At 38.5% G+C, this 27,779-nt stretch overlaps 2 protein-coding genes, 1 long non-coding RNA gene and 1 other non-coding gene across 4 annotated transcripts in view; 3 read left to right on the forward strand and 1 right to left on the reverse strand.

Moving 5' to 3' along the window:
- The first annotated feature begins 1,008 nt into the window (after window positions 1–1,008).
- Window positions 1,009–17,476, forward strand: rsu1 (Ras suppressor protein 1). Its single transcript, XM_061922285.1, has 9 exons — window positions 1,009–1,161; window positions 1,269–1,382; window positions 4,463–4,513; window positions 5,282–5,402; window positions 8,476–8,594; window positions 10,236–10,318; window positions 13,128–13,242; window positions 13,946–14,078; window positions 15,996–17,476. The coding sequence occupies exons 2-9, from the start codon at window positions 1,274–1,276 to the stop codon at window positions 16,096–16,098; spliced, it is 834 nt and encodes a 277-aa protein (XP_061778269.1). The 5' UTR covers window positions 1,009–1,161; window positions 1,269–1,273; the 3' UTR covers window positions 16,099–17,476.
- A 1,247-nt stretch (window positions 17,477–18,723) lies between these two features.
- Window positions 18,724–18,795, reverse strand: trnac-gca (transfer RNA cysteine (anticodon GCA)). The gene has a single exon. It is a non-coding gene; the product is annotated as a tRNA-Cys (tRNA).
- A 138-nt stretch (window positions 18,796–18,933) lies between these two features.
- On the forward strand, window positions 18,934–24,759 carry pomp (proteasome maturation protein). Its single transcript, XM_061922286.1, has 6 exons — window positions 18,934–19,069; window positions 19,334–19,431; window positions 19,516–19,576; window positions 21,443–21,544; window positions 22,810–22,903; window positions 24,599–24,759. Exons 1-6 carry the CDS (start codon window positions 19,067–19,069, stop codon window positions 24,664–24,666), a joined length of 426 nt encoding a protein of 141 aa, XP_061778270.1. The 5' UTR covers window positions 18,934–19,066; the 3' UTR covers window positions 24,667–24,759.
- Window positions 24,760–27,333: 2,574 nt separating this feature from the next.
- Window positions 27,334–27,779, forward strand: part of LOC133569736 (uncharacterized) — a 126,057-nt gene continuing 125,611 nt past the window's right edge. Inside the window, exon 1 of the long non-coding RNA XR_009809868.1 lies at window positions 27,334–27,468. This is a non-coding gene — a long non-coding RNA (uncharacterized LOC133569736). The remainder of the gene's footprint in view (window positions 27,469–27,779) is intronic.

A 27,779-nucleotide genomic window follows, 5' to 3' on the forward strand; every position in this document is an offset into this window, starting at 1 on the left:
ATAGTACAGCTTTAACTTGCACTTACAGATGTAGCGACCAACTGTATTTAGTGACAGTGGTTTTGTGAAGTGTTCCTGAGCCCATGTGGTGATATCTTTTAGAGATTGATGTTAGTTTTTGATACAGTGCCGTCTGAGGGATTGAAGGTCACGGTCATTCATTGTTGGTTTCCGGCCATGCCGCTTACGTGGAGGGATTTCTCCAGATTCTCTGAACCTTTTTATGAAAGACATGCACCTGGGGATAGGTTGATTGGCAACACTAAATTGGCCCTAGTGTGTGAATGTGAGTGTGAATGTTGTCTGTCTATCTGTGTTGGCCCTGCGATGAGGTGGCGACTTGTCCAGGGTGTACCCTGCCTTCCGCCCGATTGTAGCTGAGATAGGCGCCAGCGCCCCCCGCGACCCCGAAAGGGAATAAGCGGTAGAAAATGGATGGATGGGATATGGACCGTAATTGTTGAAATCCCTAAATTTCTTGCAATTGCACTTTGAGAAACGTCGTTCTTAAACGGTTTGACTATTTGCTCACGCAGTTGTGGACAAAGGGGTGTACCTCGCCCCCATCCTTTCTTGTGAAAGACTTGAGAATTTTATGGGAAGCTGTTTTTATACCCGATCATGGCACCCACGTTCCCAATTAGCCTGCACACCTGTGGGATGTTCCAAATAAGTGTTTGATGAGCATCCCTCAACTTTTTTTGTATTTATTGCCACCTTTCCCAACTTCTTTGTCACGTGTTGCTGGCATCAAATTCTAAAGTTAATGATTATTTGCACAAAAAAAAAAGTATCAGTTTGAACATCAAATATGTTGTCTTTGTATTGCATTCAATTGAATATGGGTTTAAAATGATTTGCAAATCATTGTATTCCGTTTATATTTACATCTAACACAGTTTCCCAATTCATATGGAAACGGGGTTTGTAGCTTGCCAGACAGTGCGGTATGTTTCCCATCTGGCAACGCACTGCAGAGGTTCCGACAGTAACCAAAAGGTGGCAGTAGCGCCACTTAGTTCCAATGTAGAAAAAGAAGAAAAAGCTCTCTCTCCCTGTGGATTGAACGCTATATCCTTTTTTGGTATGTTGCTTTTCATACACAAGCCTGGCGCAGCCCGAGCTTGAAGTCTTATTATTGTCACTCCCTCTTCAACCGAGGTAAGGCGTCCTTAATAACTCTACTCCCACTTTTCTATATGGTGATAAATGTTGGGATGACTTTCCTCGACGCGAGTTTGAACATATTTTGTCTTTCTGCCCCTCAGACAAAATGTCCAAGTCACTGAAGAAAATTGTAGACGAGACTCGAGAAAAAAACCTCCCCGAAGTGGAGATGTGCGACAGGGGCATTTCGAACATGTTGGATATACCAGGATTGTGTAAGAACGCATTTATTCATTAATTTAAAAAAAAATGTTTTGAGCACCAAAAACTATTTCAGTGCTAAAACACGCCCCTGCGTTTTAGAAAAAAAGAGTGACAAAAACAAATATATGCTGAAAGAATGCATTATTACCTGGGCCAAGTTCGACTACATCTGAAAAGATAGTCTAACATTTTGGTTGTAGTCAATTTTCATATATTATTCCATGTTTAACAAAAATAAAACATTTGGTGTTAGTCAATTTTCATTTATTATGCCATGTTTTAAAAAAAATTGGTTTCTAGTCAATTTTAACATATTAGGACATGTTTATAAAAATAAATAAAAATTTGGTTCTAGTCAATTTTCATATATTATGCCATGTTTAAAAAAAAATAAACATTTGGTTCTAGTCAATTTTCATATATTATGCCATGTTTTAAAAAAAAAACTAAATTTGGTTCTATTCAATTTTCATATATTATGCCATGTTTAAAAAAAATAAACATTTGGTTCTAGTCAATTTTCATATATTATGCCATGTTTTAAAAAAAAATTAAAAATTTATTCTAGTCAATTTTCATATATTATGCCATGTTTTTTGGGCTTTTTTTGGGGGGCTTCGCGGTGGAATAGGGGTTAGTGCGTCTGCCTCACAATACGAAGTTCCTGCAGTCCTGGGGTCAAATCCAGGCTCGGGATCTTTCTGTGTGGAGTTTGCATGTTCTCCCCGTGAATGCGTGGGTTCCCTCCGGGTACTCCGGCTTCCTCCCACTTCCAAAGACATGCACCTGGGGATAGGTTGATTGGCAACACTAAATTGGCCCTAGTGTGTGAATGTGAGTGTGAATGTTGTCTGTCTATCTGTGTTGGCGACTTGTCCAGGGTGTACCCCGCCTTCCGCCCGATTGCAGCTGAGATAGGCGCCGGCGCCCCCCGCGACCCCAAAAGGGAATAAGCGGTAGAAAATGGATGGATTGATATGCCATGTTTAAAAAAAAATGTTTCTAGTCAATTTTCATATATTATGCCATGTTTAAAACATTTTAAAATTTGTTTCTAGTTAATTTTTTATATATTATGCCAGGGGTAGGGAACCTATGGCTCTTGAGCCAGATCTGTCTCTTTGGATGACTGCATCTGGCTCTCAGATAAATCTTAGCAGACATTGCTTAACACGATAAGTAATGAATAATTCCGCTGGTAATCACGGTGTTAAAAATAACATTCAAAAAATAAAACATGCTCATGCATTGTAATCCATCCATCCGTTATTCTACCGCACCTGTTCAAGAAGTCCCATTAAGGGTACGAAGTATTTTATTTATTATTGGTTAGCTTAAGAATAACAATGTCATTAAAAAGAATAAGAGACTTACTATACTCTAAAAATGTTGGTCGTACTTTAAAATGCACGCATTTAGTTGTATTCAGTGTTAAAAAAATATTATATGGCTCTCACGGAAATACATTTAAAAATATTTGGCTTTCATGGCTCTCTCAGCCAAAAAGGTTCCCGACCCCTTTATTATGCCATGTTTAAAAAAAAAAAATTAAAATTGGTTCTAGTCCATTTTAATACATTATGCCATGTTTAAAAAAACTAAAAAAATGTGTTTCTAGTCAATTTTCATATATTATACCATGTTTAAAAAAAAAAATTGGTTCTAGTCAATTTTCATAAATTATGCCATGTTTAAGAAAATAAAAATATAATTAAGTACGCATAAACCGGTCCAATGGTAGTGTATTCGTAATATGCTGCTATAAATGTGCTATAAATGTGGCCTATTTGGACTATTTTAAAGGGGTGTTGTTATTCATAGGGGTGGGGAGTGTATATATTTTCAACCCCGCCCACCTCAACCTCCTCATGCTCTCTCAGGGAGTGCATGTTCCAAATTCCAAGCTGTTGTTTTGAGATATGTTAAAAAAGATAATGCACTTTGTGACTTCAATAATAAATATGGCAGTGCTATGTTGGCATTTTTTTTTCCATAACTTGAGTTGATTCATTTTAGAAAACCTTGTTACATTGTTTAATGCATCCAGCGGGGCATCACAACAAAATTAGGCATAATCATGTGTTAATTCTACAACTGTATATATCAGTATTGATTGATATCAGAATAGGTAATTAAGAGTTGGACAAAAAAGCCATTATCGGACATCTCTAGTTCTAATATCATTTAGATTCCAAGTAATATATTGTTATCGCAGGAGGCTGCAATATTTATCGCAATATAGATTTTAGGCCTATCCGTATTCCCTGCTTGTAAAAAGGTTACGTATTCACTGGGGTTTGTCTCTTTGTTTGTGAGTTAGCGCTTAGTAGTTAGCAATATGCAGTAGTTCAAAAAGTTATCTGTGGATTTGGATTAAACTTTCATGAAATGTCAGAAATGAGGTAAGAAACAAGTGATTAGATGTTTGGGGTCATATGGATCACCGTTTGGATTCAGGATTTTTGAAATTATTATGCAATTATTGTGCACTTACGCGTTATCTATTCGGCGAGATGGATGAATGTCTTTAATTAGCCTCTTTAATTAGCCTAATTAGCTGTTTGTTTACATGCTTTTTTTTTTTATTTCTCTTTGCTATTTCGGCTTATTGGACCCTAATTAGAATAAAAATTAAGTATCATCTTTTGATATGATGTACTTAGTCCATAAGTACACAAATGTGTACTTCATGTTTAGTGACATGCTAATTCTTATTTTATCACTTTTATTTTTCCAAATTCCATTGTATGTTATACTCTTCTGACACCACCAGATAGTAGTATAAGTGTCCACATAAGTGGCCATAAGACCCCAATTCAGTAGTGTACACAATTTTGGAAATACGAGGTAAAAGATGCTGTCCACGCATATGGCCAACTAAGCCTTTCGAGGTTTTTAATGCCAGTTTGATCACGACCCATTGACAAAATATTTTTCTTCTCTGGAAAATGGAATTGACAAACTCGGGTATTTGACCACGAAAACATTGCAATGTTTACTATGTTTGGTCTCACTCATCATGTGATCAGTCCCCCCCTACAGCTTTTGTTAAGAAATGAAAAAGCTCATTGTTTGTTCCTTGTCTTCTCAGTCACTTTGTCCAACATCACTCAGTTGGTCCTCAGCCACAACAAGCTCACAGGTAAGCCACATAAAATGATTTTAAGTATGTTTAGTGCAATGTTCTTTTTTATTATTTAAATTTTAATAAAGGGCTGCGGCTATTGAACTACTTACTATTTGGATATTCTTCTGCAAATGAGTCTGTGTAACGTTCGTTCATTCATGTATCAAAATATAACCAAAAGTAACAGCTCGTTTTTAAATATTTTTTTCAGGACCAAAAACGGAAAAAAGAATAACATTTTTCGGACTATAAGGTGCACTTAAAATCCTTTCATTTTCTCAAAACTCGACTGACGTACTGCATCAAAAGTGGTTTTTAGATCCAGCAGAACCAACTGTATAAGCTTTTTATTATCTAAATTTCACCTGATGTCGTTTAAAATATTTAAAACTGCTGCCTCTTTACTGTGGTTTTGAAAGGCAGATTGTTGGGTTTACTCGGCCAAGTGCATCAACCAAAGCAAAAGTGATTAGGTATTGTTAGCAGATAACTTGTGGTAGGGGAATACATTTGTCTGTTGCTCAAACCTAACGTCCAATTTTAAGACGAATAATGGAGTCAATATTTTGAGTCATGATTGCCAGAAGATGGAAGCACGTACTGTATATCACCAGGAAGGTGGTTTTGTTTTGGGGATTTTTAACCTGTGGGGGCCCTACATTTATTTTTGGCAGGCCCCCAAAAGTAAATGAATGTATAGGAAACACTGGGTATTTGCCATTCTCCATGTCTGTGTAAATAATACAATTTATTCATGTTTTCTCATTTATTTTTCTTTTCCAGTGGTTCCTGCTAACATCTCAGAGCTGAAAAATCTGGAGGTCCTGAACATGTTCAACAACCAGATTGAAGAGCTGCCAACTCAAATTAGTAGTCTTCAGAAGTTGAAATGCCTTAATCTTGGGTATGTCACACTGCCAAAACACTTTTAGGCAAATAAATGAAAAGGATTTGATGTTTTTTTTTATTGATCTCAGTGGCAGCATGTAAAGGGAGAATAATAATACCAGACCCGAAATTGATCAATAGGCTTTTTTTATTTTAGAAGAAAAATGTCCAAGGTTGACAGCGAAAGACCCGTCTGTCAGATAAGATTTGAAGCACTTTCGCACAATGCCTTTAAGACCTACACAATTTGTGTTCATAAGTGTCAAATGCCTCTGCCAGATCTAAATGTGCCATAACAGCATGAGACAATAAAAGTAATTTAATAATACTGTAATAATATTTGGGAATGGTTAAAAATGTGTTGTCAGGTTCAAACACAGATGATGTCTATTAAACAGACAAGAAGCAAGGAACCATGCAGAGACAGAGTTCAATTTAGCTCATGAGGAAAACGCATGGAGTTGCACACTTAGTCACAGTCTCGCCCTACGCTCTAAGGTTCAGCTCCCGCGCCCCTCTATTTATTCAGGAATTCCACAGTCAACATCACTGAGGCATCCCTCTAAAAGGAGTGTTCACATATATCATGCAAAGCAGGTCCAGGACGCACAATACGTTACGGAATCTGCTGGGGGCTTTGTGATTTCGCCTTGTCTCCGCTTTGTCTGCGTGCTGTCGTCTTATCTGCGTTGAGGTCCTTGAAGTCCTTGGCTGTTAGCGGGCTAAAACAAAAATAACATCTGCGGCTGAGGCCACCCCTCAGACAAGAAGTTACGTCTTTGCACGGATACAAAAGTCTAACTTGAGCACAATAGCTAATAACTATAGCAACAGACTTTAAGCATACTAAAGTTGTGTGATAATTTATATACATGATTATTCTAACATCCACCCATCCATCCATTTTCTACCGCTTATTCCCTTTTGGGGTCGCGGGGGGCGCTGGCGCCTATCTCAGCTACAATCGGGCGGAAGGCGGGGTACACCCTTGACAAGTCGCCACCTCATCGCAGGGCCAACACAGATAGCATGTGTACACATAATAGTGTTCAAATCTGATCACACGATTACAAATGGGTTGTGCCCCAAGTACTGACTTGCTAGCATATAATTATTAGACAAATTGGCAATTAGTTTCTAAGTCAGAGATGTTTTCCTTGATTATAGCATGTTTTTTAAATAGTCTTGCTCAAAATTTACAGATTTACTTGTCAGTCCCTAAAGGCGTGTACTACATACTGTGTCGTGAGTCCATCCATCCATCTATTTTCTACCGCTTGTTCCTCTCAGTGGTGGAGGGTGCTGGTGGTGGTGGGAAGGTCCAATGTCCAATGTTGCAGTGTAATAGCATGATCTACACAACTAGCTTCCCAGGGGGCAAATCCAGCTCGGGAATGACCCCATACCAGCCCCCGAGTTCTGTGCAAAACTTGGGAGACAAACATTTTAGCAGCAAATTCCTAAAAACACTAGAGTGCCCCTGTTGTATAGAGAAACTTGGATCACTGTAAACACATGAGCAGATCCTCGCATTGACATTTGAACCTTGCTAGAAAACAGAACATCGGGGTCCAAACTTGTGATCCACATAAACTGAGGCGTTCTTCAAGGCACACCTTTAAATCCTCTCCTTTTTGGCAGTTAAAATTACATTTCGCAATGTGAGATATGTAACTAAGTTGTTGTTTTAGCTTGTTTACTTCAGATACAGTCAGTTTCTGGAACAGCTTCTTCAGGCCGTAGGACTCCTGAACACATCATAATTAAATTATCCCCTCAACTCCCCCCAAAATGGATTAACTCGCTGGAATAAAAAGACAATATAACATACATCCATAAACCTGGATGCATATGCAAAAGTGCAATATTCTGTACAGTAATCTATTTATTTATATCTGCACCTTATTGCTTTTTTTTATCTTGCACTACCAAGAGCTAATGCAACGAAATTTCGTTCTTATTTGTACTGTAAAGTTTAATTTTGAATAACAATAAAATGTAAGTCTAAATCTAGTTATTTGCTCAACTTATTTTGTTATACTATTAGGGTTCCTAAAGGTTATATTTTAGGTCTTCTCCTTTTCACCATTCACGTTAAGATAGCATAAGATAGAATAGGTCTTTATTGTCATTGCACAAGTACAATGAAAGATTGTTTTCAGCACAACTCCGTTCAGGATTAGACAAACAAACAGTGTACAAGGTTACAGAACAGGGGCGCCACAAAGCGCTTTGTAAAAGGTGTGAAAAAGGTAAACGCTGGGGAAGGATGAGTAAAAAAATACAATCTAGACTGGGCTCCCAAAGGGGCCCAGTCTGGAGTGGGAAAAACCTCCATAGCAAAGCACATATACATATTACAACGTACATCTTGAGATATCTAGCAACAGAGGGGAGGGGTTGGGGGGGTCATGGTGGCAGGCCGCAGCTCTCAGACGCTGCCCATCCTTCCATCACCCTTATGGGATTTGCGTTGAGGGCTTTGGATTTGGGGGTGTGGTATGTGTGTGTGGCGTATATTTTTATGGATGCATGTGTGTGTAAGCCTGCCGCGTGTCTCTGTTCCGCCACCTTGATGTTGTGCATCCGATAAAGTCCAAAGTCAACAACAACAGGTATTCAACTGGTGACCTCTGTGTTCAGTACAAACAACTCATGAGAGACTCACATTTTTGCAGTAGTTTCTTAAAAAACACTAGAGTGCTGTCATAAAGGGACTAGCTTTTTTGCAGTAGGCACTTAAAAACAGCAGAGCTCTCTTGTAACTGACAAAATAAATAGACCAAAATCACTCAATGTCTACTGTAGAGGACACTGGTTCTCCGGATTATAAAAAATGAAAATAATAGTGAAGGGAAATGTCCGGCCCCCCGATCCTTAGCTTTTTGGTGATGTGGCCCCCGAAGCAATTATGGATCCCCGGTGTAGTATATTTGTCAGAAAACTAGTTGCAGCAGCAACACATTAGAGGTTATTATTTTGTCAAATATTTTTGGTTCAGCAGTACAAGTTACACTGTGTCCTCATTTTTACTTGGATAGTTCACTGTCTTTGTCAAAGCACTGGCTCATATGTTGATTTCTGCACAGAATGAACCGCCTTTCCAACTTGCCTAGAGGCTTCGGTTCCTTGCCAGCACTTGAAGTTTTGGACCTCACCTACAATAATATGAACCATAACTCCCTGCCTGGAAATTTCTTCTACCTCAGTGAGTACATGCATGCACACCATACACACCAGTGTTCATTTCTTTGACTGATGTTTTATGTCTTAGCGATCGTCAACAACCTAATTTCCCCTGACTGAAATAGGTCGTGAACTAATTAAGACAAATGCATGTTGACAAAATTAACTTTTCTAAAACATGACGAAAATGGGGACCATAATGAAATCCAACCATATTTAGTTTTGGTGCTGTCAAAATTAACACTGTCATACACACAGGCTAGGAAAAAGTAAGTTATTTATTACAAAGGTATTCAAACAACACGGGGCAGAGCAGCCGAAAGCTTTAAGTGTCCTAATTGTCAGGTTTGGACAAAGGATAGGACTCAGACGCAGAGTAGGGATACTTTGTTAGGCTTTTATTTGGACGGCTCTTTCACCTCCCAAGTCAGAGTAATACATTATCTACAATTACAAAAACTGTCGGCGAAAAAGGTTCCAAAAAAAAGGGGAACAACTGAGAATCACTCCTAAAAGGAGGAAAACACAATAACAAAGACAAACTATAATTTGCGCCGTATCTGATATAAAAAATGATTTACATAAAGCGTTCCAACAGGAGGAAGAAAACAATGACTATGAAAATTTCTACACTTAATCTAATAAAGGTTAACAAAAAATTGAGGGCAGAAAGAATCATAGGACAAAATAATTACTCACTATTTCGGTCGGAAAAACTAAATAACAAAAATAACTCTACTGAGGAGGAGAAAAAGTCAAACTCAAAATAGCAGGGGGGGAATTCAGGATTCAGGAATATAAACGTGGGGCGAGGCAAGGCATGGACTTGGACGCAAGACAGGCACAAAGCTTGAGACAATCTGACACAGAACAAGGGGAGGCGTGGGCTTATATGACACGTGAGGGTAATGGGAAACAGGTGGAAACAATTATGGGTCAGGGATGACACAAGAAGAAGGGCAAGTGATCTGAAACAAAAGGAGTTACTTTTCAAAATAAAACATGCAATTCACAAGACAAAAGAAACCAAGACAAGGCATCCCTCACCGCGGTGTGACAGTAATTACATATACAGATTCTCTGGTACCAGTGCCAAATCAGTGCTTTTGAAACGGTGTGTGAACTTAAAGGGGAATTGCACTTTTTTTGGAATTTTGCCTATCGTTCACAATTCTTATTAGAGACAAGACACTATTTTTAGTTTGTTTTTTTGCATTTTAACATGTAAAAAAGTAATTGTTGGTACTGCATGTCATTAAGCTTGAAGCTGGTAGTAGACAAATAAAAATATTGTGTTAACTAAGTATAGTGGACTAAGTATGCTTTTAAAATAAGAGAGTCAATCTATTGATCCCTCAGTTCATTTTCTACCGCTTTTCCCTCTAGGGGTCGCGGGCGGTGTTGGAGTTCATTCCAGCTGCACTCTGGTGGTCTTTTCTCATCATTTCTTTTAGTTCTGATTAAAAAATACATTAGATCAATACCATAATCTCAATAATCACAGTTTTTAAATCACTTGACAGCATTAGATTTTGTATTCATTAACCAAGTACAATCTTTACATTCACCCGTTTAAAGCCTTTTATGAACCATGAAGAAAATGTCAACTGCAAAATTAACCTGTTTTCATTGACACACATTAACGGTGATGCTTGTTTTACAGCAACACTCCGTGCTCTGTATCTGAGTGACAATGACTTTGAAGTCCTGCCAGCTGACATTGGGAAGCTGGCAAAGCTGCAAATAGTAAGTTATTTGACACATACTGGGAAATTGGCATGGATAAAAATAAAACTCGAGTTGCTTACTTTTTCTGTGATAACAACTCCCAGGTTGAACAAATCAGATAGTTTTCCTGACTGATAGCATTCACTTTAATTTGTGTACCACAATATTGAATGACGTATGGGTAGAGTCATGTTTCTTCCCCGTCACAGAAAACTGACTGAACTCTTAAACAGAACCCAGACTCTACGCAGTTTGTAACAAATACACCCAAGTTCTCAGAATGTCGCTGCCACCACGCAATTTAAGGAGTCACGGGTGGGACCTGATATTCAGCTGGGAATTACTAAAACGATAAATAAACACAAGTCAAATGTAGCTATTAGCCACAACACAACCAGGCTTATATTTAATATGCCACAAATTAATCCCACATAACAAACACCTCCCCCCTCCCATCCAAATAACCTGTCAATACAACTCAAACCCCTGCACAACACACTCAATCCCACAGCCCAAAGTGCAGTTCACCTCCCCAAAGATCATACAGCACATATAGTTCCCCAAAGTTCCCTAAGTTACGTACGAGACATGCACATAGCGGCACGCACGTACGAGCAAGCAATCAAATGTTTGGATGGCGCAGCTGCGTACTCATGGTACCGCATCTGCGCATCCAACTCAGAGTCCTCCTGGCAAGAGTCTCTGTTGTCCATGTTCTCCACAGGCCAATGGTGAGTCCACAAAACAGTAAAAAAATGAGGATCCTTCCAAGAAGTGGCTCCGTAGCAAAAACGCTGTGGCTGACAGGGGCTCCGGGTGGTGTGTGACGTCTATTTCCTCTTCTGCCCAGTCTGATAGCACCGGATGCCTTTTATATCCCCACATTCTTTTAAGTTATATTTTTAATATCAACATGATTATTTAATAGGCCTGTAACAGTTCATCTTAAGTAAAGGGATGACATCATAAGTATATATATATATATACTTCCTTTCCCAGCTGAGCACAAGTTAATTGTGACTGGCTATATTTGTTTTATTTATATATATATATATATATATATATATATATATATATATATATATATATATATATATATATGTACATATCAAAGGATCCCTATGGCCATTACGCACCCCCCGCGACCCCGAAAGGGAATAAGCGGTAGAAAATGGATGGAAAAAATGGATGGATATCGCGATATGGCCTAAAAATATTGCGATATTAAAAAAAGGCAATATCGGCCAGCCCTGCTTGGACGTGACTCCAGACGTCTTTCCTTACGGTCGGCCACCGAGCTTCTTCCAGAATCTTCAAGAGCGTCTTCATTCTCCCCACATGTCCTCCGAATGGACTGTCATGAAAGCAGGCCAGGAACTGCGGCACCAGAGCAAATGGCACTACCAGCTGGTAATTGAAGCCGCCATACTTAGATGGTACTCCCCGGTACCACACCCCTTGCTGAAGTTGATAGTGTATCCGGCCAGGCGTAGGTTGGTCAAAAGAGGGTCCACATTTCAGACATGTTGAATCAGTTTTTTGGGCCTCAGCAAGATCTTGCAGTGTACTGGGGAGATCTGAACAGTAGGTTTTCGAGACAAGTCAAATCTTCCTTTCTGGTGATTGGGGTGCTCGTGACAGTGCATCCGGTACCACATTGCAGCAACCCTTTTTGTAATGGACTCTGAAGTTGAATCCCTGGAGTATCAGCGGCCACCGTGTAATTCGGAGTCGAAGTCTTAGGGCAGTTGAATGCCCATGAGAGGGCACTGTGGTCCGTGAAGACATCAAAAGTTGTTCCCTCGAGGAAATGTTTCCACTTCTCAACTGCCCACACACTACAGCCAAGCACTTTTTTTCGATAGTGGAGTAGCGGAGGCAAAGGCAATTGGCCGTTCTTCACCTTCAAAGCGTTGCATCAGGACCGCACTGAAGGCCAAGTCACTGGCATCACAGTGAACCTGGAAACTGATTTGGGGATGGGGCTCAGCAAGCACTGGTGGTGACTGCAATAGGGATTTGAGGTGGTCGAAGGCCGCCTGGCAGGTAGGACTCCACTCCCAGGGAACATCCTTCTTTTTTAGTTGGTTTAGGGGAGCTGCAATGTCATCCAGCCTGGGGATAAACTTGTGGTACCAGCCGACCATACCAAGAAACCTTTTGAAGACTCTTCAGGTCTGTGGGAGGAGGATATGCTGTTATTGCAGATATTTTTTCCGGATCTACTTCCACTCTTTACCTGATGTTAGGTGTCCAAGGAAGGTGATCTTGAAGCAGGTGGCATTTCTTGATGTTGAGAGTAAGGTTTGCTTGTTTTAGTTTTGCAAACACCGCTTCAAGGTCAAGCATGTGTTGTTATTTGGTTTGCGAAAACACAATAATTTCATCAATGTACACAAAGCAGATTTACCAGCCGATCAAGTTTGAAAACAAGTGCTTAAAATAGCCTTGTCGCTAGATCGGTCAAACTTTAGGGATGTAAAAAAGAACAAACTCTAAATAAGAAAGAAATAAATGAGCTCCTACAAGAAATAGAATGTGGACGCAAACACCCCACCCCATTGCTAAAATACCAATGTTTGATGTATATCGCATACATAGACATGTCTTTTAAAATAATACACTACAAATTATGTAAAATTATTTTGAGGATGTCTATGGGTCGGGGCAGCCCAGTTTGGGAATGGTGAATGACCTCTGTTTATCAAGGGAGACACATCATGCCAAATTGTAGCCTATTTTCACCACCCTGGATTGTTGATACAAGACCAGCAAGACAGTGTGCATGAAATTTCCTTAATTATTTTTCTATTTGTTTCTTACCCAGTTGAGTCTTCGGGATAACGATCTTATCTCACTGCCAAAGGAGATTGGGGAATTGGTTCAACTCAAGGAGCTTCACATCCAAGGCAACAGACTGACTGTCCTTCCACCTGAACTTGGTACTGACTGAACTCTGATCAAATCAATGATGGTCAATCTAACTTGTGCTTTACAAAGCTATTCATGATACCTCTTTTTGGCCGATAAATGTATAGCATTTAGTGTAGTTTGTCAAAGGAACGAACAAAACATGTTCAAAGCCAAGTTCAACAATGACACGACAAACAAATTAAGTCTTTAGAAGGGCAAAAAAACGCAATGATCTGAAACTAAATAATACATTAGGATAATAAACACAGGAAGGCGAACAGCACCTTGTGTTTGATATTATTAAATAGCCCTAGTGTGTGAATGTGAGTGTGAATGTTGTCTGTCTATCTGTGTTGGCCCTGCGATGAGGTGGCGACTTGTCCAGGGTGTACCCCGCCTTCTGCCCGATTGTAGCTGAGATAGGCGCCAGCGCCCCCCGCGACCCCAAAAGGGAATAAGCGGTAGAAAATGGATGGATTGAAGTATGTGCTCCAATCACTCTATCACAAAAAAAGTTGTAGAAATTATTGGAAACTCAAGACAGCCATGACAATATGTTCTTTACAAGTGTATGTTAACTTTTAATCACGACTGTATATGTGGTAGAAAATTATGGATGGGCATTTATTTATATATATGAAAATGTTAGAGTTTTATGAATTGTTTGAAAACAAATACGGGATGTGTATTTTGTGTGGCATCCACCTATCTGCTTTCTGTAATCATCTTCAGGGAATCTGGATCTGACTGGACCAAAGCAGGTTTTCAAAGCAGAAAACAATCCATGGGTCACTCCCATTGCCGATCAGTTTCAACTCGGCGTCTCCCATGTGTTTGAATATGTTCGCTCTGAGACCTACAAATAGTATGTACTAGCACACACACACACTTATACATTAAACACTGCCTTTAAATTGAAAAAGAAATAGAACACCCTATTTAATATTTACTATCAGAACATGTAAATACAGGACATAATGTTATATATTCAACACTCTGTTTATTAACAGCTTTAAATGAATCAACAATTCAAAGCAAGCTCAAAATTATATTACAATGTCCCTTACTAGTTTCTCTGTAATACCTCTAAACCCTTCGGCTCGATCCAGGGTGTAGGTGTGTGGTTGTTGATCAAATATGAGAGGGCGGTGAAAAATAAATTGATCACACAATCGCCTGGAGCTAGAGAGGAGGAGGAGGAGGAAAAAAGCCGGGGGTCTGATTTGGAGGGCTTACTTGGTGGGGCTCTAGGAGCTGGAAAGACTGAAGGCCCAAGGCGCAGAGCTCCTTCTGAGCCAGGGTCAGTTCACCAGCAACAAGAGACTCTTCAAGAGTGTGATTTTACTGTCGGAAATTAAAAGAAATCGGAGTTTTCTGACCTGATGATGAGGCAATTTTTCCGCACCATTTTGTAATATATCATAGTTATTAGGGCTGCGAACCTTTGGGTGTCCCACATTTCGATTCAATATCGATTCTTGGGGTCAGGATTCGATTCAAAATCGATTTTTTTTTTTCCAATTCAACACAATTCTCGATTCAAAAACGATTTTTTCCCGATTTAAAAGGATTCTGTATTCATTCAATACATAGGATTTCAGCAGGATCTACCCCAGTCTTCTGACATGCAAGCAGAGTGGGAGATTTTTGTAAAAAGCTTTTAGAATTTTAAAGGACAATGTTTTATCAATTGATTGCAATAATGTAAATTTGTTTTAACTATTAAACAAACCCAAAATATGACTTGTTTTATCTTTGTGAAAACATTGGACACAGTGTGTTGTCAAGCTTATGAGATGCGATGCAAGTGTAAGCCACTGTGACACCATTGTCCTTTTTTTTTATTTTTATAAATGTCTAACGATAATGTCAATGAGGGATTTTTAATCACTGCCAAGCTAAAATTATAACTAATATTGATACTGTTTTTGATAATATTCATTTTTGTTTCACTACTTTTGGTTTGTTCTGTGTTATGTTTGTGTCTCCTCTCAATTGCTCTGTTTATTGCAGTTCTGAGTGTTGCTGGGTCATGTTTGGTTTTGGAATTCGATTGCATTGTTATGGTATTGCTGTGTATTGTTTTGTTGGATTGATAAAAAAATTTTAAAAAATGATTTAAAATGAAAATCGATTCTGAATCGCACAACGTGAGAATCACGATTCAAATTTGAATCGATTTTTTCCAACACCCCTAATAGTTACAGAAACTCTTAAAGGTGCCATATGTAATAATGTGACCAGAAATGGTACTGCAATCACGGTCAAAATTCTGTAGTCCCCTTACTCTCCATGACTGAGGTTGCCAGATACGCAGCCGAAACCGAATCCTAGTCCAATTATGGTGGGGCTCTGGGAGCTGGAGAGATTAAAGGCCCAAGGCGCAGAGCTCCTTCCCAGCCAGGACCAGGGACAGTTCACCAGCAACAAGAGACTCTTCAGGGAGTGTGATTTTTACCTGGGGGTAAAAAAAAACAGAAATCCAGATTTTCTGACCTCATAATGGCGCAATTTTTCCCATCATTTTCTAATATTTAATAGTTGTAAGACACAAAATTACACAATGTGTTTTATAGAAATTCTTAAGTGTTGATTCATTTAAAATGCGTTGAACTCAATGTGGTTGATATATTATCTCAGCCTACCTCTGTAAAATAACCCTACGACAGCTATTTTGCAAGAGTGCAAACCGTACTTAATGTATGGTAATCCATAGACTGATTTACTGCATTCATTTTAATCCTGTATACTTAAAGTATCTTATATTTCTTTCTCTCCTCAGTCTCTACGGTAGACACATGCAGGCCAACCCGGAACCTCCTAAGAAGAACAACGACAAAAGTAAAAAGATCAGCCGGAAACCACTCTCAGCAAAAAACAAATGAAAGAAAAATAGAAATGATGGTGGTTTGACACAACTGTCCATTTCCAAACCATTTGTATTACAATAAAATGTATCTAATATATTGTCTTACATGTAGTCAAAAACTAAGTACCGTATTTTCCAGACTATAAGGCGCACTTAAAATCTTTGTGACTGTGTGCCTTATAATCCGGCGCGCCTAATGTACAGAATTCCTTTGGTTGAGCTTTTACCCATCTCGAAGCTATTTTATTTGGTTCATGGTGTAATGATAAGTGTGACCATTAGATGGCAGTCAAAAATGAGGGATATGTGTAGACTGCAATATGTCTCAAGTAAACAACACCAACAATATAGAACATTACACATGGCGCTCAAAAATCTATCAAAATGTTTTAGTACCACTTTGATAAGCTATGAAGCCGCACTGCTTGATGGATTGTACTGTACTTCCACATACGAGTATTATTAGAGTGTGTGTATATGGTAAGATATTATCTGGCGTCTTGTTTCGCAATATTCTGCAAAAGTAACTTTTCTTACCTTCTGGTACCTGCTGATCTGTATTTGGGATCTGCATGAATCCTGAAAAAGTGTGCACCTCCGCACCAACGCCGTAGTCAATAAGGTTCTTATTTTTGTTATTTGTAATTTCATGTTATTGTTATGGGACATTCATCCTCAGCTGTTGCAATTTCTAATATAAAGTACTGTAAAGTTCTTACTTATATCTGTCAGTAAATTTGCCATGAAAGCGCTAAAACATACCGGTGTAGTGAGTTTACATTATTCACCCAAGGAACTTTAGTTATTAGAGTTCCGGTCGGACGGTTTTTCACGGGACACATTCCTGGTGTTGTTTCCGGATGAGGAGATGCTGCTCCGTTATTGATTGAAGTAAAGTCTGAATGTCATTAAAACAGTTAATTCCAGCTTTTGATACCTCTTCCACTCCCGTCCTTGCACGCTACACCGCTACAACAAAGATGACAGGGCGAAGTCACTGCCGAAGGTGAGCCACAAAACGGCGCATCTTGAAAGGATTGTCAGAAAGCGGCTTGAAGATGATCTGTAAAACATAATCTATGCAACATTTTGACCAAAAAAACACCATTACATGTTATGTAGACTACAAGGAAATGTTTTCAATTTAGAAAAAAAGTAATATTATGACTTTCAATGCGCCCTAGAATCCGGTGCGCCTTCTGTATGAAAAAACTTCAAAAATAGGCCATTCATCGGCAATGCGCCTCATTATTTTCCTGTGGTCCGGTAAATACGGCAATACATCTTGTACTTGCATACAATACTTTGATTTGTAATATACATTTTTCTCACGCAATTTCAATGACTGTGTTGTGTTTTTTTGCTGTCAGAAAAATAAAAGCTTTTTCCCGTCATTGTGGAACATTTTCTCTCTGTGCTGTTTGTTGAAGAAACACATTTCCTTTCACATAAACACTTTTACAGTGTCGATTTGCTGCATCCTCGAAATCGTAGTTACTGTAGGTTATAAAACAAAAATCTATCCACACGTCATAGCAGAATGAGGCATGAGGATTACTGAATCTATATATCCGTTCGCTGCGTTTAGTTACTCCCCATCTTAAAGGAGACTGATGATGAATTTCATCTTTTCTGACTGGTAAAATGTTACGTTAGATTCTCATGTTAAACAATGCCAAAGCGTCAAATCTTAAGTGTCATGCATTTGGCCGCAAGTTTGTACACAGTTTTGTATGCCACTGCCTGCTGGGTTTTGGGGTACTTTTTTAACGGTTTAGTCTTTATTTGAAGGGACAAAGACAGATATGTTCTGTACCAGATTATTGCTAAACAGCTCATTTCCATCTGTAGTCCCTGGCTACCTGAATTAAAGGGATACAAAAATCATGCAATACAATTATGACAGTAAAATCATACCAAATCATGTAATCAAATTAAGAAAAGTCATAAAATGTCCTTTCATGGACACATACTTAATATACAATACAACCACACTTAATTTACACCATCACACAAAGACAGTACATGCTCTTGTTCACATCTGTCATCATTTGTAAAAACAACCATGATTTTAACAGACACCTCACAATTTACAACAAAAATGCTGTCATGGATAAATATAATACACATTAAGTGGATCTGGCAAAACATATTGCCCACCTTAGTGACCGTGTGAGCAGCTTTGATTGCTCCAAAGCTACTTTTTAACAGAAGGGAATCACAGAGGAACAAGCATACCTGCGGAAATATAGCAATGATAATATCAGAATCAGCTTTATTTTCATTACGCAGTGTTATGAGATTGAGATATAACATAAGATATAAGATAACATTTAAAGTAACAAATTTAGACCGCAAAATGAGATGTAAAAAACTATCTTTATCCATCCATCCATCTATTTTCTACCGCTTATTCTCTTTGGCGTCGGGGGGGCGCTGCTGCCTATCTTCATCTACAATCGGGCGGAAGGCAGTGTACACCCTGGACAAGTCGCCACCTCATCGCAGACTATTTTTATAACATCAGTATTTATTAATGTTCTAACTTCTCAGTTTCCTGGTGTGTTATTTTAAATGTAACTCAACTACAGAGTACAAAAAGATAAATATAAATATACATTAAAGTACTTGGGAGAAAATGAGGGGGCACCCGGATTTGAACCGGGGACCTCTTGATCTGCAGTCAAATGCTCTACCACTGAGCTATACCCCCGTGCTTCTACTAAGTTTCCGTATTTGTATAAGAACACATATTGACCCCATATGTTGTCACATTTTATGTGATGTAATACCCCCCTGAAAAACATATCTTAATATAAAAGTAATAAATAAACCACAAAAGCTCAAATGTAAGTCAAGGCATTGGAGAATGGGCGACATTGACTCAGCTTGACGCAACGCATGACGTCATTACAGGATATGACGTCTCGAAAATGCGACACATTTTGGTGTATTGAAAAGAAAGTGCAAGGAGCCGAACCACAATGGTACATACTTTTAATTTGTACTGTCCTTTTTCTATACTACCTTTATTTTTTAACACAAATGCCGTTCACTGTATGTTTAGCTGAAGTTATAATGATTTGTTCTTACGTTGGTTACATTTTCGGTCATTATTTTGTGAATATGATTAGTCATTCGAGCTAATGCTAGCTACTAGCATTTCAATAGGCGGGTTTACGTTTGGTTTGTATCTCCGAAATAATTTATTAACCGTTTTATGTGATTTCTTTTTTTTATTTCTATATCAGAATTCTCGAGGTATCCGATCTCAGATGAAAGACAGCGTGCCTGTGGTAGGCTTGGGTGCACAGGGGGATTATGGAGTACATGATACCCTGCGTAGTGGGTAAGTCCTACCTACACATAATAGCAGATGAATGATTATTAAAATAAGAAAGATAAAGATTTTTTTTTTTTTTTTACTTACTAGCTTCAGCAGTGTGAAGAATGACATTGTTCTTGCCCACCCACTGGAGCTGGCTGAAAAAAATGTAAGTAATCAAATCAAATCAACTTTATTTACAAACCCCGTTTCCATATGAGTTGTTAAATTGTGTTTTATGTAAATATAAACAGAATACAATGATTTGAAAATAATTTTTTACCCCATGTTCAATTGAATGCACTACAAAGAAAATATATTTGATGTTCAAACTCATAAACTGTATTTTTTTTTGCAAATAATAATTAACTTAGAATGTCATGGTTGCAACCCGTGCCAAAGTAGTTGGGAAAGGGCATGTTCACCACTGTGTTACATCACCTTTTCTTTTAACAACACTCAATAAACGTTTGGGAACTGAGGAAACTAATTGTTGAAGCTTTGAAAGTGGAATTCTTTCTCATTCTTGTTTTATGTAGAGCTTCAGTCGTTCAACATTCCAGGGTCTCGCTGTCTTATTTTACGCTTCATAATGCGCCACACATTATCGATGGGAGACACGTCTGGACTGCAGGCGGGCCAGGAAAGTATCCGCACTCTATTGGTACGAAGCCACGCCGTTGTAACACATACTGAATGTGGCTTGGCTGAAATTAGCAGGGGCGTCCATGAAAAAGACGGCGTTTAGATGGCAGCATATGTTGTTCCAAAACCTGTATGTACCTTTCAGCATTAATGGTGCCTTCACAGATGTGTAAGTTACCCATGCCTTGGGCACTAATGCACCCCCATACCAGCACAGATGCTGGCTTTTGAACTTTGCGTTGATAACAGTCTGGATGGTTCGCTTCCCCTTTGGTCCGGATGACACGATGTTGAATGTTTCCAAAACAATTTGGAAATGTGGACTTGTCAGACCACAGAACACTTTTCCACTTTGCATCCGTCTGTCTTAGATGATCTCAGGCCCAGAGATGCCGGCGGCGTTTCTGGATGAATGGCTTTCGCTTTGCATAGTAGAGCTTTAACTTGCACTTACATATGTAGCGACAAACTGTATTAAGTGACAGTGGTTTTCTGAAGTGTTCCTGAGCCCATGTAGTGATATCCTTTTGAGATTGATGTCGGTTTTTGATACAGTGCCGTCTGAGGGATCGAAGGTAATGGTCATTCAATGTTAGTTTCCGGCCATGCCGCTTACATGGAGTGATTTATACAAATTCTCTGAACCTTTTATTGATATTATGGACCGTAGATGTTGAAATCCCAAAATTTCTTGCAATTGCACTTTGAGAAACGTTGTTCTTAAACTGTTTGACTATTTGCTCACGCAGTTGTGGACAAAGGGGTGTACCTCGCCCCATCCTTTCTTGTGAAAGACTGAGTATTTTTTGGGAAGCTGTTTTTATACCAAATCATGGCACCCACCTGTTCCCAATTAGCCTGCACACCTGTGAGATGTTCCAAATCAGTATTTGATGAGCATTCCTCAACTTTATCAGTATATTTTATTACCACCTTTCCCAACTTCTTTGTCACGTGTTGCTGGCATCAAATTCTAAAGTTAGTGATTATTTGCACACAAAAAAAATGTTTATCAGTTTGAACATCAAATATGTTGTCTTTGTAGCATATTCAACTGAAGATCCATTCATTTTCTACTGCTTATTCCCTTTTGGGTCGCGGGGGGGGGCTGGAGCTAATCTCAGCTACAATCGGTCGGAAGGCGGGGTACACCCTGGACAAGTCGCCATCTCATCACAGGGCCAACACAGATAGACAACATTCACACTCACATTAACGCACTAGGGCCAATCTAGTATTGCCAGTTAGTCGGTACAAAATTATACAAATAAACAGAATAAAGTGAGGTGAATATGCGATAAATGTGCATTAAACGGTTCAATGAATGGTGATTTACTTTTTTGGAAATCACAGATAAAACAAAGTTTCATAAATATTTATTGTCTTCCAGTTTGAGCTGAATCAAGACAAGATGAATTTCTCTAGCCTCAGGAACATCCAAGGTCTTCATGCCCCTCTCAAGTTGCAGATGGAGTATAGAGCAGCGAGACAGGTAACGATGCTGATGTTCTGCTTATTTTGACACCCACTACTTTTTGTATGTTGAGATTAGGGCTTGGCGATATATCGATATACTCTATTATCGCGGGTTTGTCTCTGTGCGATATAGAAAATGACTATATTGTGATATTCGAGTATACGTTGTAACGCAGTTGCTTTTACCTGCTGGTATTCCACTACAAGCTCTTCCCACTCTTTCTTGTCTCTCCTTCTCACTGAGATATAAAACAAGCGCACCTTCTTACATACGTCACATACGTATACGCCCTCGCGGAGCAGAGAGGTAGCAGCATGGTTAACGTTAGCTGTGGTGCGAGTGGTAATACGAGAGAAAGAAGGTGCGAATCTGGTAACAAATGAAGGAAGAATTAGTTCCCAAGAAAAACAGCACAGGGTCCATCATCTGGCGGTGGTTTGGCTTCAAGCGGAAAGATGTCGAACAGACAACCGTAATTTGTCAAGCGTGGGGCAAAAGCGTTGCTACAAGAAGTAGCATTCCTGCTAATATGTAGCATCATTTGAAAAGTCACCCGCTAGAGAATTAAGAGTGATTACTCCGCATGTCAACATATCTGTTCGGTCCCACACCAACAAAATGCAGAGGCAACCATTTCAAGATCGACACTGTATGAAAAAAATAGTCAACAACAGAAGAAGAAAACGTCCGCAGGAACCTACCACATAGCGATTGGACTTCCTATTATTAAGCTTGTTTTTATTTGACAGTTATTGAACTATCTTGTGTGACATCATGCACAAAAGTGCACTTTATTTGTTTGAAACTATTGTAGTGGCCTTCTGTACAAAAAGTGCACTTTAATTTAGCGTTGTTTTGATATGTCATCTTAGTGACATCATGCACAAAAGTGCACTAATAGCTTGTTTTAAAATGTCTCTGACAATCTTGCACTTTCTGTTTTGAAATGACATGAATGTTTGTGCCACTGCTTAATAACTGTTTGATAAATACAGTATTGGTAAATTGACTTAGTTGTGGTTTCCCTCTCTGCATGAAAGTTTAAAAGTAGCATATGTTAATGCAATATGAAGAAGAATGTTTTAATGTAGACACATAGAATCATCATACTGCTGTGAATATATGCATCAAGTGTTCATTCAAGGCTAAGGCAAAATATGGAGATATAAATCGTGTATTGTGACATGGCCTAAAAATATTGAGATATTAAAAAAAGGCCATTTCAATAAAGTACTATCTATCTATCGCCTAGCCCTAGTTTACATGTCTGTCTCCTCCAGATCCAGCGTCTGCCATTCTTGCAAAGCTCCAACCTGGCACTGGACACGCTCCGAGGAACTGATGAGAACATCGGCTTTGAGGACATCCTCAATGGTGACGAGCATGTTTTAGACCCCCTTGTCATTCATTTAGTTATGTCTTGACATGACATCTTAACTCAGGAAGCAACAATTGACCCGCTTTGACTATCAATTAAATATGTCATCGTTATTTAATGGCAAAGGCTCCATTACACCGTGAGTTCCAGTCCTCCTCACTCGCTATAAATTATGCTGGTATGTTATTTTCAGCACAACCTGCACAGAACAAAAATGTGATATTACGTACCGTGTTTTTCAGACTATAGGGCGCACCGGATTAAAAGGTGCAATGCCGATAAGCGGGTCTGTTTTCATACAAAAGGCGCACCGGATTATATCAAATGTTGCATAGATGATGTTTTACAAACCATTTTCAAGTAGGTTTCTGACAGTCTCTTCAGGATGCGCCGTTTTGTGGGCGGGAGTAGAAGAAATGTAAATTGTCACAATCAGACTTTACTTAAATCAATAACGGAGCAGCATCTCCTCATCTTTGGCTCACTAGTACAATAACAACGCTGGAAATGTGTCCCATGAAAAACCATCCTACTGGAACTCTCTATTAACTACAGTTCCTTGGGTGAATAATGTAAACTCACTACACCGGTATGTTTTAGCGCTTTCATGGCGAGTTTATTGACAGAAAAAAGTAAGAACTTTACACTATATTAGAAATGGCAACAGCGGAATATGAATGCCACGTAAGAAGGTAGATAAAAAGAATGACTACAATGTCAGCACGGACTACAATGGTGGACGCGTGCACATTTTCAGGACTTATGCAGATCCCAAACACAGATCAGCAGGTACCAGAAGGTAAGAACAGTTGGTTTTGCATAATATTGCGAAAAAAAACGGCAGATAATGTCTGCTAATAGGTGCCATTTTGCGGTCCTTATACACACACCATAATAATACTTGTATGTTTAATTATGTTTAGCTTACCGAAGTCGTACTAAAATTATTTTGACAGATTTTTGAGCGCCGTGTGTAATGTTCTATATTCTCAATGGAACGTTTACATTTTTGGTGTTGTTTACTGCCATCATACTGCAGTTTACATGTATCTCTTATGTACGATTGCCATCTAGTGGTCACACTTATCATTGCACCATGTACCAAATAAAATAGCTTCGAGGTCGGTAATTGCATCCAGAATGATGCCGTACATTAGGCGCACCGTGTTATAAAGCGCATAGTCGATTTTTGAGAAAATTAAGGGATTTTAAGTGCACCTTATAGTAAAAAAACATGGTGTATGTATAGTTAATAAAGCAAGTGTAAAACACTATCATAACATCAGGAGGAAGTAGAATAACCACTACGCCATGGGAGTTAATTATATGCATTGCAGTTGTTATTAAACGGCATAAAATAGAGTCATAGAAATGAATAAATAGGAATGGATGGCTGTTACCCTTGAGTTTATTACCCACATGAGTAACATTTTCCTCTGGGGAATCAATAAAGTTAATCTTGCTGCCATATTATTTAAATGTAAGGATTGTTTATATTTATTATTATGTTATTTGATGACAGTTATTTCCAACAGTAATAAATAACATCTCTAAAGGATGTCTGTGATTTTATACATTTTAGTTTTCTAATCAATACGTGATCATTGTGATTAATTATCTTACAGACAAAAGCGGTAATTGTTGCATTCCTACTCTCAAGGCATTATTCGTTGCTACTTGTTTGCTTTCAGATCCAACACAGAGTGAAACGATGGGTGAGCCACACATGATGGTGGAATTCAAGCTGGGATTTCTTTAGAAGATGATCCACGTAGGTTTTTGTTCCACCGCCACATATTTTGTATGATTTTCAAACTCAATGGCAGATAGAATAAATGTCTTTAAAAACGTTTCACGTTATCACCTTTTTTGATTCAACATAGAGGAAGTGTTTGTTAAGTAAATACATCGGATCAGATTGTTAAATTTGCGTCTTATGAAAACAATTACTCACAATTTTGGCGCTGATCAACATTTTGGTACAAACTACAGACTTTGTCATGGGTATGCCTCTACAAGTACAGTAGACTTGAAAAATGTGCTAATACATTACTGTATATTTTGTGGTGTATTTTGTTACAATGAATATCAGGCACATTTTAGGGGTGTTTAACTGCCAGCAGCAATTATATGGATTACACATGATAGGCTCCAGCACTGCCCCGCGACCCTGATAGGGACAAGCGGCAGAAAATGGATGGATGGACACAAGTGTCGATTGACCAAGGGTTGGTAATGCTTTCAATTATCAATTTACTGTAGGGTATCTTGTATTTTTGACTGATTGTCACAAAATGTAATTCAGGTTTGGTACTGCTTAGATGTTATTGAAATATTTTTTATTCAGGACGGGGGTCAGCAACCTTAGTCGCTCCCTAGACCTCTTTCAAAAATGTGTGAAAATGGAAAAAGTTCAAGAAAAAAATAATAATTTTGTTTTAATATATTTTCTGTAAGAGAACAAACATGACACGCACCTTCCCAATTGTTAGAAATGCCACAGTTTATATTAAACAGGCTTCACTGACGAGAGTATTTGGCAAGCACCTTTTTGTCCTACTAATTTCAGCGATCCTTGAACTCATCGTAGTTTGCTTACATGTAAAACTTTTAAGTTGCTGCCACAGAAATACATGTTTTATGCCACTCTTTTTTTCGTCTCATTTTGTCCACCAAATGTTTTATGCTGTGCGTGAATGCACAAAGGTGAGCTTTGTTGATACTATTGACTTGTTGGAGTGTGAATCAACATATTTGGTCAGCTGACCGATGCTAACACTCTATTTAGGCTAACTGTCTCTACATAATGCTCAATTATGCCTAGTTTGTAGGCATATTTGAGCTAATTTAAATTCCTTTACTTATTTCCTATGTGGATTTAATTGATATCTGTCTCATGACACATTATCTGTATGTTATATTGGCTGCATTTCTCATAGTTGTTTGTGTGCCAACAACACCCAGCTTGCAAAGATTGTAATAAATCCATTAGAAGAAGACAGCCTGCCGTTTCCTTAAACTTAGACACAAACATTTAGACCTTTGGCCATTAAAAACAGTTATTTCCAGGGATTATCTCATCATTTTTGAGAAGCCTCTATGTTAGTAATGATTTCCAATTTTGCAAAAATGTGTAGAATAAAAATTAAACAAAGATTTGCGTCTGCCTTTGATGGGAGGCTAATATAGACATTGTTGCTTTCATTAAAACACTTGTATAAGGGTTTTATTTTGTTTGCGGCCTCAGGCAGTTTTGTTTTTTGTATTTTTGGTCCAATTTGGCTCTTTTAACATATTGGGTTGACGACCCCTTATTTGGAGGGAATGTAAGTAGCGACTTGTCCAGGGTGTACGCCGCCTTCCGCCCGAATGCAGCTGTGATAGGTTAAAGCAGTGGTTCTCAACCTTTTTTCAGTGACGTACCCCCGTGAAAATTTTTTTAATTCAAGTACCCCCTAATCAGAGCAAAGCATTTTTGGTTGAAAAAAATAGATAAAGAATTCAAATTGTAGAAAAGTGCAAAATATTGCTCATTTGTAGTGGTCTTTCTTGAACTATTTGGAAAAAAAAGGGTGAAAATAACTAAAAACTTGTTGAAAAATAAACAAGTGATTCAATCATAAATAAAGATTTCTACACATAGAAGTAATCATCAACTTAAAGTGCCCTCTTCGGGGATTGTAATAGAGATCCATCTGGATTCATCAACTTAATTGTAAACATTTCTTCACAAAAAAAGAAATCTTTAAAATCAATATTTATGGAACATGTCCATAAGAAAATCTAGCTGTCAACACTGAATATTGCATTGTTGTATTTCTTTTCACAGTTTATGGACTTACATTCATATTTTGTTGAAGTATTATTCAATAAATATATTTATAAGGAATTTTTGAATTGTTGCTATTTTTAGAATATTTTTAAAAAATCTCACGTACCCCTTGGCATACCTTCAAGTACCCCCATTTGAAAACCACTGGGTTAAAGTACCCCCCGCGATCTTAAAAGGGACAAGCAGTAGAAAATAGATGAATGGATGGTCCTGCGAACTGGTGGCGGGTGGCTTTTCCGATATGTTAATCGCTTCAACGGGCATCTACTATATGTATTTATAGGCATAATATTCCACTAATTATTTAGGTTTGGGTTTGAAAATAAAAATGGCACAATTTTTGATAACATTTCACATACTACAAAGATACGTATTCATGTTACGGTGTTGAAATAGGAAAAAAAACACATCTCGTTTTAGGCCCCCGTAACTTATCTTTCACCACAAAAAGAAAACCGCTTAGAATGCTGGGAATCCGTAGCTATGACCACGCCCCGCCGCTCCCAGGAGCGCATTTGATTGGTCGCTGCAAAGCCCTTTCTTCTTCTGCTGCTCTCGTTGATTTCTCATGCAGTGCGCTACTTTTCCCCCTATCGGTCGCTGAGGGAACATTGTTCATTATGACACCTGCTGACTGATGGAAGGAAGCATGCTTCAGGACAAAATGTGACTACAAGTTGACAACATTGCACTGGCGGGAGCAGCGACGCTGAAAATCCACTTTTAGGGGTAGGTTAAACTTGTTTTTCCATGATATGAAAACTGTTAAATAGCCAACTGCATGCTCTCGTCTAAGTGGCCCTTTGTTGTGAAAACTTCTCCAGAATCTGTAATGCTGTTTTCCTTCAGAAACTATCAGCAACCCTAATTATTAAAAGTTTGTTAGATGGAGCTTCATTCGGGCAGTGTTGGGTTAGTTACTGAAAACCAGTAACTAGTTAGTTTATTTCCAAAGTAACTCAGTTACTAACACCAAAAAGTAATGCATTACAGTGAAAAGTAACTATTTAGTTACTTATTTTGTCCTTCTTTTTAGTCTT

This window comes from Nerophis ophidion, linkage group LG15 (assembly GCF_033978795.1).
Source record: "Nerophis ophidion isolate RoL-2023_Sa linkage group LG15, RoL_Noph_v1.0, whole genome shotgun sequence".
In the NCBI taxonomy this organism is placed as follows: Eukaryota; Metazoa; Chordata; class Actinopteri; order Syngnathiformes; family Syngnathidae; genus Nerophis; species Nerophis ophidion.